This window comes from Oryx dammah, unplaced genomic scaffold (assembly GCF_014754425.2).
Source record: "Oryx dammah isolate SB20612 unplaced genomic scaffold, SCBI_Odam_1.1 HiC_scaffold_10, whole genome shotgun sequence".
In the NCBI taxonomy this organism is placed as follows: domain Eukaryota; kingdom Metazoa; phylum Chordata; class Mammalia; order Artiodactyla; family Bovidae; genus Oryx; species Oryx dammah.
In genome coordinates this window covers 21,990,324-22,006,093 of record NW_024070194.1, presented here as the reverse complement: position 1 = coordinate 22,006,093, position 15,770 = coordinate 21,990,324, and the positions used below count along the sequence as shown (strand labels likewise).

General features: G+C 39.7%; 1 protein-coding gene across 9 annotated transcripts in view; it reads left to right on the top strand.

Moving 5' to 3' along the window:
- TPX2 (TPX2 microtubule nucleation factor) overlaps positions 1-9,921 on the top strand; it is a 55,027-nt gene extending 45,106 nt beyond the window's left edge. For 6 of the 9 annotated variants that reach the window (XM_040247591.1, XM_040247595.1, XM_040247592.1 and 3 more), the window contains 6 exons: positions 1,904-1,999; positions 3,623-3,799; positions 4,403-4,549; positions 6,322-6,433; positions 7,304-7,491; positions 9,423-9,921. In XM_040247591.1, coding sequence (XP_040103525.1) covers positions 1,904-1,999; positions 3,623-3,799; positions 4,403-4,549; positions 6,322-6,433; positions 7,304-7,491; positions 9,423-9,533 — 831 coding nt within the window. In that variant the 3' untranslated portion in view covers positions 9,534-9,921. The remainder of the gene's footprint in view (positions 1-1,903; positions 2,000-3,622; positions 3,800-4,402; positions 4,550-6,321; positions 6,434-7,303; positions 7,492-9,422) is intronic. The other 3 variants (XM_040247599.1, XM_040247598.1, XM_040247597.1) reach the window with 2 other exon arrangements.
- Positions 9,922-15,770: the final 5,849 nt, after the last annotated feature.

Below are 15,770 nucleotides of genomic sequence, written 5' to 3'. Positions count from 1 at the left end.
GGCAATAGATAGTGTGGCCTATGGCATAACAATGAAGAGTTAGAGAAGTGGAATAGAGAGCTGATGGGGGAAGCATATGGATGTGGGTGTAACAAATAAGGAGTTACTGAGGATGTCTTTAAGATATTTAAAAAATTGATCTGGTCATACACTTTATGAAGAACAACAGCCCTAGAGATTGCCAGATTCATGATAGAGGGTAAACTCTAGCAGAGTTAGAAAATACTTGTGGAACAGCTTTCTAAAATATGTTAGTTTGAATCACGTGCATAGTATGATACACATAATTCAATCAGAAAGGATTTGAAATGTTGGCAGTGTTTTGGAATCACAAAGCAGGAAAATCTTCAAAGTAGTTGAATGTATAAGAATTAAGGAATATAGAGATTAAATGCCTCTTTTAATCTGCTCCCAAAGAGATGTGAGATCGTTGATAGTTTGGTATTCTTTTTGAATTTTATTTTCTATGATTAGATTAATTATATATATATATATTGTTTTATTTTTAGTGTATATGTAGGTATCTTTTGATTTGACTTATTAAAATTTTTTTGGAGTGTAGTTGATTTACAGTGTGTTAGTTTCAGATGTACAGCAAAGTGATTCTGTTATATACATACACATATAGTCATTTTTTTTCAGATTCTTTTCCCATATAGGTTATTTTAGAATATTGAATAGAGTTCTCTGTGCTATATAGTAGGTCCTTGTTGATTTTCTGTTTTGTATGTAGTAGTGTGTGTGTTAATCCCAAGCTCCTAATTTATCCCAGCTCACCCCCCATCCCCTTGCCCCTATTTCCCCTTTGGTAACTATAAGTTTATTTTTGAGATCTGTGAGTCTGTTTCTGTTTGTGAATAAGTTCATTTATATTATTTAAAAATTTTTGATTCCACGTATGAGTGATACCATATAGTTGTCTTTCTACATGTACATTTTAAAAACACAGAATATTTTTTGTTTCAGCCACTTGTCCCTCCTCTGTCAATATTATGAATACTGTTCTATGTCAGTAATAAAGATTTATTTTATTCTTTTTGATGACTGTATAATATTCACAGTTTAAGAAAGGATTTAACCAGTTTTTATTCTTTTTAAAAATATTATATTGAAATATACCTAAAAACTAAACTAGAGATCAGATATTAGGGTGTAATATTGGGTGAAAGAGTATGACCATTTAAAGGTTTAATAGCTAATTCCTAAAGATTGTACCAGCTTGTGTCCTATACCTTACCCACCTGTATGTGACTGCCCACTTCTCATCACATGCCAATCAACACTGGTATTAATTAGTCTTTAAAGTGTATTACTTAGTCTTTTAGATGAAAAATGCCTGATTATAGTTTCTAAAATTCTTGAGATTAAGCCTCTGTGTATCTGTGTTAACTTCTTGCTCTTTGTCCAGTTATTTGGCAAAAGGAAATTAAGCTAGACCTTGCCCAGTGCTTTTTTCCATTCACCTTTTGAGGGTAACATTTTAAAATATAAGTTCTTATTGTAGAGCTGTATGTGAAATAGGTTTAGGAGAATGGACCATATTCTGTCCCTAGTTAACATTTGGAAATCCTTTTTGATTTTGTTTTTAAGGGATTGGAGTATAAAAGGGAGAGAAGCAATACAATATTGACGTTTATTTTGTGGTGTTTTTCAAAAATACCAAAAAGTATTTTGATGAGTATTATTTTTTATTGAATATACAACTCAAACTATGTTTTTTGCTGATCTTCTGTCATGTTAATCCACCTTTGGAGTACTAATACATACCAATGTTAGGTGGATAAATAACAACTAGCCTTTTTTGATTTCTGATACATGAACTTCTAAGAAGGGTATTAATTTCATCACATAACCTAGTTGAGATTGTTCTGGGATATCTAATTGAGTTGCTTACTCCATTCAGGGTGTTCCTGAAAAGAAAGAGCTTCCAATCACTGTTCCAAAGTCACCAGCCTTTGCTCTGAAGAACAGAATCAGAATGCCCACCAAAGAAGATGAGGTGATTCCCTAGGATGGGATCTCTATTCCTTCTGCATAATCAATTTAAGCATTGAGTGCATGCTAAGTCACTTCAGTTGTGTCCAACCCTGCAATCCTATGGACTGTAGCCCACTAGGCTCCTCTGTTCATGGGTCTCCAGGCAAGAATACTGGAGAGGGTTGCCATGCCCTTCTCCAAATCTAAATGTTACTCTTTCTTAAACATAGAGGAATTCAAAGGCAGTTATTCTTGCTGAAGTTGTCTTAACAATGGGTATGAATGATTGATCATCTATTTTTGCTCTTCCAAGAACAAAGTAGTAAGTGTATGAGGCTCTTTGCCAACAAAGGTCCGTCTAGTCAAAGCTATGGTTTTTCCACTAGTCATATACGGATGTGAGAGTTGGACCATAAAGAAAGCTGAGCGCCGAAGAATTGATGCTTTAGAATTATGGTGCTGGAGAAGACTCTTAAAAGTCCCTTATACAGCAAGGAGTTCAAGCCAGTCAGTCCTAAAAGAAATCAACCCTGAATGTTCATTGGAAGGACTGATGCCGAAGTGGAAACTTTGATACTTTGGCCATCTGATACAAAGAGCTGATACATTGGACAAGACCCTGATGCTGGGAGATTGAGGGCAGGAGGAGCAGGGGGCAACAGAGGATGATATGGTTGGACAGCATCACCAACTCTATGGACATGAATCTTAGCAAACTCTGGGGCACAGTGAAGGACAGGGAAGCCTGGTGTGCTGCAGTCCATGGGGTCTCAAAGAGTTGGACATGACTTAGCAACTGAATGACAGTGATGAGTCATTTTGGCTTTCAGTGGTAACTGGTTGTAACGAGTTATGTTTGTTTCCATTGAATTGAAAAATCAGTCTTTTTTTAAGACCTATACTCTGTTTTGCCTGAGCTATTGTCATCATTCAGTGAAAGATTTTTAAAATTCACACTAAGTAGTTATATCTGCCCTGTCCTATCTCCATTGACCCAAGGGTTAAAGAGGTGACTATGTGGTGATGGTTCATGAAGTTGGAATATACTGTCATTGATCAGGCTAGTTTCTTGTTACATCTCCCTTTTTATCTATAAATATCCAGAGTTAGGGTAATTTTATAGCATATCTCAAGCATAAACCTTTTTATAGATTCATTTGAAACTAGAATACACAGTAATCTTATGTTACCAGCTTGAACCCAGTCAACTTACTTGGTCCTATTCTGGGTTTAGCAACTGGAAATACTCCCAGTCACATGTTTTAGCAGAGTCTGGAGGCTGGGTCAAAAAAGAGGCCAAGGTATATGCTTGGTTAGTACTTTTCTTCTGTTCTTCATTTTACTCACAGTTTGAGCTCATTTAGTTTTTCCAACCTTCCTGTGAAAAATTTTAGATGCTTTAAAGGTAATTGTGTTAGTTTATCAAATGCTTTCACATTGATCTTACACCTGTGAGTTAATAAATGACTTAGTAGGTTGGTGAGTTGGTAGGTATCCCTCTCTGATAGAAAAGGAAGCTAAGACACCTGAGAGGTTGAGTGACTTGCCTTAATGACTTCTTTCATATATTGTCTTCTGACTTCACATTCAGAGGAGGTGAGAGAGTGAGAAATCTTGTCTCTAAAACTGCAATTTTTTCCCTTAGGAAGAGGAGGAGCCAGTAGTGATAAGAGCTCAACCTGTGCCATATTTTGGAATGCCTTTTAAGCCCCAGATCCCAGTGGGGAGAACTGTGGAAGTATGCCCTTTTTCTTTTGATTCCCGGGACAAAGAACGTCAGTTACAGAAAGAGAAGAAAATAAAAGAACTCCAGAAAGGAGAGGTAGGTGTTCCATTTCTATAAATAGCATAATATTAATACTAGTCTTTAATCTCTCAAAGGTAATCTTTATCTTGCACTTTTTAAAAAGTTTATTTGGCTGCATCGGGTCTTAGTTGCACCTTGCGGGATCTCATCACAGCACATGGACTCTCTAGTTGTCGTTCATGGGCCCCAGAGCATGTGGGCTCTCTAGTTGCCCCGTGACATGTTAGTTCCCTGTGTTTCCTGCATTGGAAGGCAGTTCTTAACCACTGGACTGCCAGGGAAGTTCCTTATGTTGTACTTTTAACTGTATAATCACTAACTTCCTTTGATCCCTCAAAGAACCATATGAAGTATAAATAGGGCAAGTAATTTAAATAACCATTCTGGAAGTTAAGCACAAGGAAGTTAAGTGACTTGCCCCCAGGATCATGCTGGTAGTTATTGGCAAAATTGGGAGGAAAGCCTTGATTTCCTTTTGAGCTTATTAGTTTTCTGTACTGTGCTGGTTTGAAAAACTTGCCTTTCATATTTTTCAGATTCATCCAAATATTCTGGAGCAGCTGTGGCTTTCTGACTAGAAAGGCCTTATCTTAAATCTTACATTTTCTTTTCTATTAGGTGCCTAAATTCAAGGCACATCCTTTGCCTCACTTTGACACCATTAACCTGCCAGAAAAGAAGGTGAAGAATACCACCCAGGTTGAGCCATTCTGCTTGGAGACAGACAGAAGAGGTGCCCTGAAGGCACAGACTTGGAAGCACCAGGTGGGGATGGGGAGAACAGTTAAAATGTGAATTGCTTGACTGTTGGTTTGTTACAGTAGGTAGACCCGCTACACCAGCCTTCATCTGGGAACTAACATACCGGATTGTTTTAGGGACTCTTACTGTAGATCTCTGAAGGAGATCAGCTCTGGGATTTCTTTGGAAGGAATGATGCTAAAGCTGAAACTCCAGTACTTTGGCCGCCTCATGCGAAGGGTTGACTCATTGGAAAAGACTTTGATGTTGGGAGGGATTGGGGGCAGGAGGAGAAGGGGATGACAGAGGATGAGATGGCTGGATGGCATCACTGACTCGATGGACTTGAATCTGAGTGAACTCAGGGAGCTGGTGATGGACAGGGAGGCCTGGTGTGCTGCGATTCATGGGGTCGCAAAGAGTCGGACACGACTGAGCAACTGAACTGAACTGACTGACTGTAGTCAGGGGTCAGAAAACTTTTTCTATAAAATACCATATATTAAGTATTATAGATTGTATAGGTTACATATGGTCTCTGTCACATGTTGTGTGTTTCAACCCTTTAAAAATATAAAGACCATCTTTATCCTAAGGGCTGTACAAAAAGACATTGCAAGCTGGATTTGGTCTGTAAGCTTAAGTTTGTAAGTGATCATCTGGAGAATGTGAGAGCTGACAGACTCTTTTTGTGACAGGAGATTCTTAAAGATCTCATCTATTTCATCTACTAGACTTGCTCATTAAATATTCACTTTTTTCTGTTGGTGCTTTGATAAGAAACTATGTGATAAAAATAGATTCTCAATAGAGTATGTTTTCTCAACATAGTGTGCTATTTGCTCTTTATAAATGATCAGTGATTTAAAACAGTTAATAGATTGTTGGCTGGTTTAGTTGGGATCTAATTCTGCCTTGTCTGGAAAAAAATCTTCTCTGAATTCCTAAGTTTGTCAGTATTAATATTATCTCTTATTTTGGAATCTGTCCAAAAGGGGCTCTGGCTTGATCTTTGTAGAAAGTCACCCCTGTTGAAGCCCAAGAGATACGATTAAGTTACTAAGTCTAGGCCTCTTGTTGGCACTGTTCTCTAGGAGAACTTTGAAAGCAATCATGACATAGAATATGGGGGGTATTTTCCATAATAAAAAGATTTTTTAAGTTTTTCAGATGTATATAAAAAAAAGAATAGTATAATGAACTTCCATGAATCTGTCACCATGTTTTCTAGTGCTCAAAACATGGAAAATCTTACTTCATCTAACTTTCTACCTACTCATCTCTATACTGGATATTTCTGCCTACACAAGATTATTTTGAAGCAAATCCTAGGTGCCATCTCATTTTATCCAAAAATACTTTAGTGTGTAACTTTAAAATGCAAGGATTAAAAATTTTTCATAACTCCAGTGCTATTATCACACTTAAGATTAATAGTAATTTCTTAATAGTGACAAATAGCATTCATATATCCCCTATCTCTCATTTTTAAAACAGTTGAATTGTTCAAACCAGGATCAAGAAAAGGTCCATATTTTATATTTGTTTGATAAATCTCTAAATCACTTTTCATCTATAGGCTGCTCTATGTGCATTTTGTACGTTGAATAAATGGGATTGTTTGTCCTATCTAGGTTTTACAATCTGGATTTTGGTCATTGTGTTCCCATGGTATTGATTAGTAATTACCTGGTCTTTATAGATGAAACAATTCAGAAACATTCGAACTTGAGTAATTGAGGTGGGAATTATGGAAAGTTGGTGGTTGCTTGGCTGACAGATTTTCTTTCTTACAGCTGGACGAAGAACTAAAGCAGCAGAAAGAAGCAGCTTGCTTCAAGGCTCGTCCAAACACTGTCATCTCCCAGGAGCCCTTTGTTCCTAAGAGAGAGAAAAAATCCGTTATCGGTAGTATTTTATGTGTTCTTGAGGGATTGGGGAAGAATTGTGAGACTTCCTAGAACTGAGTTGTGTCAGTACAATGCTGTATCAACCAGAAGCATTTGCCTGTAGAGATCTAGCATTTCTTCCTTAGATCTTTGTTGAATGTAGCAGAATAGTGTCTGGGAGGAGGCAGCTGGCATTTCAACAATTTTACTTCCCAGCTCAGAGAGTAGCAAGTAAGGAGGGAAGAGCTAGGACTTCTTTCTGGACTTCACCCTAAAGCTAGTCTTAGATAGAAGACATTTGATTCCTTTAGGAATTGAGCTGCATCTCTAGAAAAGTGGGATTCTTCTCCTAAATCTGTCTCACAGTCACTATGTAGTTTTGAGCAAGCCACTATCTATATGGGTCTTGCTTTTCTCCTAATTAGATGATTTATAGGGGTCCTTGCTGCTGCTGCTGCTAAGTCGCTTCAGTCATGTCCGACTCTGTGCGACCCCATAGACGGCAGCCCACCAGGCTCCCCCGTCCCTGGGATTCTCCAGGCAAGAACACTGGAGTGGGTTGCCATTTCCTTCTCCAATGCATGAAAGTGAAAAGTGAAAGTGAAGTCGCCCAGTCGTGTCCGACTCTTAGCGACCCCGTGGACTGTGGCCCACTAAGCTCCTCTGTCCATGGGATTTTCCAGGCAAGAGTGCTGGAGTGGGGTGCCATTGCAACCCTGAAATTTTGAGGACTTTTTGTATGTGGTATACTTCACCTTTCTCCCCCTTGGGCTTCCTTTGAGCTTCGCCTTTCTGTTGCCATGCATCTCTGTACACTTGCTGGGTCTATGGGGCTAGGGTTCCGCAAGTCATGCTTGTGCACCAATATTCTCTCTGTTTCTGTACTCAGAGGGCCTTTCTGGTTCTCTAGTTCAGGAACCTTTTCAGCTGGCGACAGAGAAGAGAGCCAAGGAGCGGCAGGAGCTGGAGAAAAGAATGGCTGAGGTGGAGACCCTGAAAGCCCAGCAGCTAGAGGAAGCCAGGCAGCAGGAGGAAGAGCAGCAGAAGGAGGAGTTGGCCAGACTACGGAAAGAACTGGTAACTGGGCAGCCTAAGTGCTGACTAACCCATGATTGCATCTGTTTTGTTTTTCTGTACCTTGCCTTGTTCCAGAAGGGATCTAAGGTGGCCTCCAAGGATGCACCAGAGATGAGTGAAACCGAGAAGTCACACAAACCAAGGGTGGTGACAAAGTTGACAAGTGAACGAGGCTAAAGATGTTTATATTGTGATCCATGGATCTCCTAAGTTTATACTATAATTCTGGCCCTTTATGGGAACCAACCTGTCAGTTGCAAAACTTATCATGGTCGAGAGATATAAACAAACTAGTTATTTTAAAAAATACATTTATCTTTGATCCTAGATTCAGTCAGAATTTCTTCCTAAAGAGAACATCACATGCTATGCCAGTGCACAATAACACATTTGTAGGACTTTTAAAAAAGTTATTTTTGGTTGTGCTGGGTCTCGTTGCTGTGTGCAGGCTTCTCATGTGGCTTCTCTTGCGGCAGAGCGTGGGCTCCAGGCCCATGGGTTCAGTAGCTGCAGCACTTGGGGCTCAGTGGTTGTGCTCCATGGCATGTGGAATCTTCCCAGACCAGGGATCAAACTCACAGCCCTTGCATTGGCAGGGGGACTTCTATCCACTGTACCACCAAGGAAGTCCCAGGACTCTTTATTTAACTTATTTTTATTATTGCCTTCAGGCTTAAGGAATAATAAGGAAACCAGTGTGTTTTACAATTAGAATATATAGGTAAGGAAGGGCATGGGAATTGGTGTGACAACTGTATTTTCATTTTCCTCATAATACTTGATTCAGATCCCTTGGAGTTATAGTGCATATCAGTCCAGGTGATGTTCCATGCTATCACTAGATAATGACTTAAATATTAGTTACCCAAAAAGAAAGCTTAATTCACCTTAAGGACCCTTTCACTAAGACGGTAGTAAGCCACATGAATTGCATTAATGAGGAACGTTTTAGATGGAACTTCAAATGCTTAGTGTAATAAAAGGATGACTGTGGAAATACATAAGTTATTGAGATTCTGTCTGAAATAGCTAAGCCAGCAGTTGATACAGCTGTTGGTAGAGGTGACAATGCCAAGAAAGACTCTAGGGACAAACTATTAAAGGGGTACCTTCTTGACAAAACCAAGTTACCGTTTGCTGATTAGATGAAAAAATACATGTATATAATCCTTAGTCCAGATACACTCAGAAAGCCAGTCTCAAGTGTTTTGACTTTTCTTCACTGCTTGAGTCCTGCCTCTTGTGTATATCCATATTGTAGAGCTCTTTAGTAATCTGGTTTGATTCAGGGTTAAGAACGGATGGGACCATGCCTTCTCCCAGCAACGCTTCCTAGTTTTTTATTTGCTTGTTTGTTTGCTTTAAAGTCCATACTTTCGGTGAATATTGAGACTCAGTAAGCTTAAGATTGTACTCTGACAGATTCTTAAGGTGTAACTCCCCTCTGTTGCAATTGAGTACACCCCCATTATACTCCAGTACTGAACAGTCAGACTGGTGATACATGCACTCTGAGGAATCCAGCAAGACCAGAAGAGAAATCTACCTGGGGAACATCCCTGGTAGTCCAGTGCCCTCCAGTGCAGGGGGTGAGGGTTCAGTTCCTGGTTGGGAAGCTAAGATCCGGCGTGCCTCATGGCCAAAAAACCAGAGCATGAAAAACAGAAGCAACATTGTAACAAATTCAATAGTTTTTAAATAGTGCACATTTTTAAAAAAAGAAGAACTTTAAAGAATAATAGAAATGAAATCTACCTGGGCTCCAGAACTCTTAATGCTTTGCTGCTAGACTGTGTTGCCTTTTTCCCCCTTCTCTTAATTAGTGACTGGGATGTGCAATACTATACAAAAATGTTCTCAAGAAAAATAAAAACACCCGTAAGTGTAGTTCTCTAACATCCTTATCAATGGTAATTACATTTTTTCTGCAGGTACACAAAGCAAATCCAATACGAAGATACCAGGGTGTGGAAGTCAAGTCCAGTGACCAGCCCCTGACTGTGCCTGTCTCACCCAAGTTCTCTACCCGATTCCACTGCTAAACTTGGCTTTGAGCTGCAGACACCATCTGGAAACCTGAGCTGCTTTTTCCATCAAACCAGGAGCCACCTTTGTCATGGGGGCATAGAGAGAATCCATTTCTCCAGGCTTTTTCCTACCCATGCCTTACAGAGCATGCCTGACAAGTGTGGACTCCCAATTTCATTGAGAGTTGTTTTCCTATATTATTGTGGCTAATAATGAGACTCAACTCATGTACGTCTCAACCAGACTCTTTGGAACCATCAGTATGATGGTTGACCTTCAGTATGGACCTTAATTCTGACTAGAATTTAAGCCTCTGTATCAGCGCAGTGTAATTTCTATTGCCCTTAGCCCACCTCTCTTTTTCTATTTTAATCATAAAATAAACATAGTTAAATACTGAGAGATTTAAGTTATGGATTAAATGGAACCATCAGATTCTTTCCTCTTCTCTGTGCAAAAAGAATTTATAGTTAAGGGGCCCATCACTATGAGTGGGGAAGCCTCATGAACCGCCTGACAAGGAAGAGACTTGACTGACCAGAACCTCACAGCGGCCATCAGCCGGCTTCAGGCAGATCTGCTGTTCAGGCAGATTCTTCCCTTGTTGGTGCCTGTGATAACGGAACGCTGAGCAGTACATGTTAAGTCTTCCAGTGACCTGGACTGGAATAAAATTTGTTTTTCCCCTCTCTTCCCCCAGCCCCGATTTTTTGTTATTTGGTGTTTCTACATCTGTTGAGCCCCTTTAGAGGTCACATCTTGCTGGGGAAGTGGCTACTTTGGGAGGAGAGTCCAGGAGCTTTTAAAAGCATAGGCTCTGTCTTTAAAGCAAAGTGCTCTTTTCTGTCAGATTCTATGTCAGAATCCTTCCATTGTTTGTTAACTCCCTCCTAGGAATGACTCTGGAAACCCGTTATTCCTTCAAAACGGACTGTGCCTCCTTCTCCAAATGTGTTTTTTCTCATCTGGTAAACTCTTCCTTATGAAATCTTTCTCATAAATCTTTCCTTGACCATGTGGTCTCATCCATTAAGGATGATAACTTCCTTCTTTGTGCCTCCCAGATGTTTCTTAATGTATATATCTCTAGTAGAACAGGTAAACCACTGAGTTTCTTGGACTTGTTTATAAACTAGCAGAGATGTAGATACCTAAAATTGTTATTCCTTGAAGATAAAAAATAGGGTAACATATCCATGGTCCTTGTATTCTGTTGGCACAGAATTTGCTAGGTTCATGTGAAATAGTTTATTTTCTTTTAGACTTGATATCATTTATGAACTCTTACTCTGTACCAGTCTTAATTCTGTGCCATGAGTTAAAGGCTGTGTCCATATTCTGCTGAGGCTTGTCAGTCCTAGGCAGTATATTGGATCTATTTTATATTCGTTTTGTGTATTCATTCAGTGAGCATTATCTACAGTCCATTGCAGATTTAGTGATGGGCAACAAAGCAAGGTGTGATTTGCAGATCCCTGCATCTCCTGAAGGCCCACAGACTGATACAAAGTGCAGTTCTTTTGCTCATTTCCTAAAGATATGTGGTGTATGGTTCCATAACAACTTGGGTAGTTCATTTATGAAAGATTGATTTGGTGCTAGTTATATATATGTGTTGGCATTGTTCTAGTCTCTGCGCATATAAGCAATGAACAGAAATAGAAGACCTTGACTTTATGGAGGTTACCTTTTAGAAGGGAGACAGACAATAAACAAGTAACTGTCCTCTTGTGTCAGGTGATAAATGTTTCTCTGCCTGACTGCTGTGTGGAAAATAGACTGAGATGGGGATTTGGGAGGGAATGTGAGATTGGGAGCAGGAAGGAGAGGAGGTTCTTGCTGTTGTCCAGGTGAGAACTGGTAGTGGCTTGGGCTAGAGTAGTAGCAGTGGAGGTGATGAGAAACGGTGGGATTCTGAATGGATTTTGAAGCTGTAATTGACAAGACTTGCTGACTGATTGGACATGGAAAGGGAGAGAGGGTGGAGAAGGGCATTCAGGTATCAACCTCAAACAGAGATAGAGTTCTCCAGGCCTTGTGCTGTGAAAAATCCAGTTCTACCGCGGTCCTTGTATCTCTTGTGGATTCTCAGGGGGTGAGGAGGACTTCTGTTTGTTTCTTGTCACCTCTCTGGTGTTTCTACCTCTATTCATATGTTGGTCCCCTCTCTGTGTTTGTCCTTTTCGACTTTTCTCCTTCCCGTGTATCAGCAGTTCTCTTAACAGTTTGCTATCGTTTATATAGTACCATCTAAAACCATTTTTTCATATATTTTGTCCATTTATTGTTTCAGTTTCAGATAGAAGAATAAGTCTTGCGCTCAAATTGAGAATTTTAGAGTGTTATCAAGAATTGTGGACCTATGGGATTTTTCCTGTTTGCTCCAGCCTGTATTACCCTCTGTAGACATACCCACATCAGGGTGGTGATGTGTGACAGTCTCTTAGAGACAACAAGGAGGGATTATATTACTTCAGAGCAAATAGCTTTTCAAATTAAGATGCCCTTGCTTCCCAGAATTTCCAGATGGCTGGCTATCTCTTCTCATCACCGTCCGTCTAGTATTGAATCCTTTCTTTTGGACCACCTCACGTGACCTTCATTTTTCTAGTAAAGCCTCCCATTTTCCCTGAAAATCAAACTGCTTTTATTTTACAGAGAAATTTGGGTTCTATTTTATCCTTCAGGACTTGTCCAAGAGGGAGCTTCGCTTTTAATACTCAAGCTACCCTGGAATTTTCCTAAACAAAGAACTGGACCTCTAATAGGAATTTACTGAATTCTAACTGAGAAGTCTTGTGGCCATACTTGGCTTGGCAATTTTGTAAAACTCCTAGCACATGTGTACATGCAGATTATTGGAATTCCCACACTTTCTGGGAAGGACTCTTGTTTTCAGTGTTGTCTTGACTTGGTCATAGTTCCCCATTGCTAATAGTTTTACACTAATACAAAATTATTGTTCACTCTTAATTTGATCATTTTGTTCTTGTGTGATTGCTTTATTGCCATTTTGACTACTGTTTTATTCCTTACCATTTCTTTTCCACGGAATTTTGTCCTTGGAAAGTGGAGCTTAAGTGGTAGACAGGCTGCAGTGGCATTTGCTCCAACATTTAATGGAGATAAGTCTTATACACACATAGTTGTCATACAAGATAGGATGTGACTGAGTAACAGGAGACAGAAAAAATGCTGCAGGAATTTAGAAATTCTTGTCTGAGGTGAGATTGCCGTTCTTAAAGATATCTCTTTTTTAAGTAAAAATTATAAAAGTAGTACCGTCATCCCTCAGTATCCACCAGGGATTGGTTCCAGGACCTGTGGATTCCAGTCTCATATGAAGTGGCTGTAACTTGTGTACATCCTCCCATGTACTTGAAATCATCTCTAGGTTACTTACAGTACCTAATACAATATAAATGGTTGTAAATACAATGTAAATGGTATGTAAAAAGTTGTCCCTATACAGCAAATTCAAGTTTTGTTTTCTGGAACTTCTGGAAATTTTTTTTTTTTTTTTTTTAATTTTTGATCTGTGATTGGTTGAATCTGCAGATATGGAACCTGTAGTTACAGAGGGCTGACTGTACTGCCTTTTGGAAACAAAATAGTACAAACTGTATAAAACATGAAAGTCTCCCTTACTGTCTCTCCTCCCTTCCCCCGAGAGTTACCCATTATTAACAGTTGTTTATTCTTCCAGAATGTTTTTTATATACACACAGAGTCACAGAGCATCTTTTTAATAATAAGATGATAGCCTTATGCATTTGCCTTTAATTTATTCTTTGAAGGTTATATGTCACATTATTCAAAATTCAAAAGCTGCAAAGGTGTTTAGTTCCCTACTCCAGGTATAGATGGTACTCCAGGTTTGTCTCCTTGCAGAGATGGCTTCAGCATGGATGTATTCCTATCTGCTCTCTCATTTTTCCACACATAGTATCATAATTTACACTCTGCACCTTGCTCTTTTTATAATGTATTTTGCATTGGGTGATGTGACTACCTTGGGCATTGTGGTAGCTTTCTCCCTGGCAAAAGTATGAACCTTCTTAGGAGAATCTCGTGTGATGAGAAGCCACACCTGGAGTGGGGTCTAGTTCTGTGTGACATCCTGGCTAAGTGACCTGATGTCCCAAGGGCTTGAGGTCAGGTCAGCAACACCTGGCCTTTTAGCTCTTCATGGCTTCACTGAAACCTTGAGGGCTTATTGGCCTGAGTATCTGGTTAAACCTGTGTATCCTCTCTGGTAAATCTTGTTACACTTCCTTTTCAGTTCCCTTCTGAATCTTGCCTGCTGGGGAAGTTCCTCATTGCTGAGAGTAGCAGTTAAAAAAGCTGTCAGCCACGTGGCTGGGCTCCTGTTTCTGCACAGGCAGGCTGAGTAACAACTTCGTGGTGTGGATCCAGGTAGAAACCGGCCAGCATTCTGATTCTGCCTTGTAGCCTGCTGGGATGCTCAGTTTAGACAACATATAAAGTTTCCTGGATACAGGACAAACCCAGGCCTATGGAAAGAGCAGGAAGGTTAAAGTGTGTGGTACTTTGAGCAGTGACGAAGGCTTTGGTTACTTTGAGCAGTAACCAGGGAGCTGATGTGTTTGCTTCAATGCCAAGAATTCCAGGACAATTTGTTATTCAGCCGAAGCCGGTGTAAAGTGAAGTCACTCAGTCGTGTCCGACTCTTTGCGACCCCATGGACTGTATGTAGCCTATCAGGCTCTTCCATCCATGGGATTTTCCAGGCAAGAGTACTGGAGTGGGTTGCCATTTCCTTCTCTAGAGGATCTTCCTGACTCAGGAATCGAGCCCAGGTCTCCCACATTGTAGGCAGATGCTTTACCGTCTGAGCCACCGGGGAAGCCTGGGAACATACCTTTTCCTTGTTTTTGTCTTCCTGCATACCCATTCTATTCTCTAGTGCTGTGGTGAAGATTGCTGACATCAAAAACAATGTCTGATGCTGTTTGCTATTCTCTTTCTTGCAAGAGAATAAGAGGCAGGGCACTGGTCAAAACACCGCTCTTATGTGCTGAAGGTATCAGCTTCTTGAAAGGGCTTGACAAATGCTAATATACTCCAAGAAACCATGATTGGAGGGGCTTAGGAAAATCCTAGGTTTTATCAGGAATTATTTTGCCAGATTAAGCCTAGCCTGAGGGCATCAATTACCTTCTTTCTTTTTCTTAAAATTTTATTGAATGGGAAATAAAGACTGACCTATGTGATCTACCAAAACCCAAGTAGTTATGGGACTAGTATCCCAGAACCTCACAGGTGGGTGTGTGACCAGGTTAAGAATTGTTCATCAGCTTGTTTGAGCACTGGTAGTATTCTGGAGAAGGAAATGGCGACGCACTCCAGTATTTTTGCCTGGAGAATTCGTGGACAGAGGAGCCTGGCAGGCTACAGTCTACGGGGTCTTAGACACGGCTAAGTGACTAAGCACACACACACAGTATTCTCAGGGCTTCTTTTGGGAGCCAAGGTGGGTGTTTTTCAGTGGGTCAAATATATAGTCAGTGGTTATAAATTGTTATTTGAGAAGCATTTTGGGGCAGCATTATCAAGTGCTGGTAAGGAGCGGTGAAAAGTCTTGAGTCTGACCTGGCACTAACATACTCCACTCAGTGTTCCAGCATACTTTCTTACATACTCTTTGAATTTGCTCTATGCAAAAATCTCAACTGGATTTTGCAGTGTTTTTCTTTTTAAAATTGGGATTTATTGTTTATTATATACAATTCAGAAAATACCTGGTAATGGCAGGAGAAAAAAAATCCGTGGTCCCATCACCCATGTTGAACACTGCTGTTTCTATGTATAATCTTCTTTTATAAAAAATTTTTTTCTACATTGTAGTGGTTTTCTGTTTATATGTATTTTTTGTATTCTGATTTTTTTTTCAGAGTAGTAACTCAAATATTTTTCCTGTATTACTGCATACTCTATAAATACCAGTTGTAATAGCAGCATGCTGTTCCATTGTCTTGAGTTTACTTCTCCCCGTTGAAAATGTTTGTTTTGCAAAAGATTTTTCTAAGCTATTTATAAGACAGATTTCTTTGTCCTCCTAATGTATTATATCTGTCTCTAAAATTTAAATGGCTGTTTCAAACCACTTAGTCAATCTTTGTAATTAAAATGTTCAAAGGAAATGTAAGTCCCTCCCAAAAGCATAGTTAATGACATCATTCTGGCATTCACGTTTGCAAATTGGAAAGCTCCTTTTGGCTGACATGTCA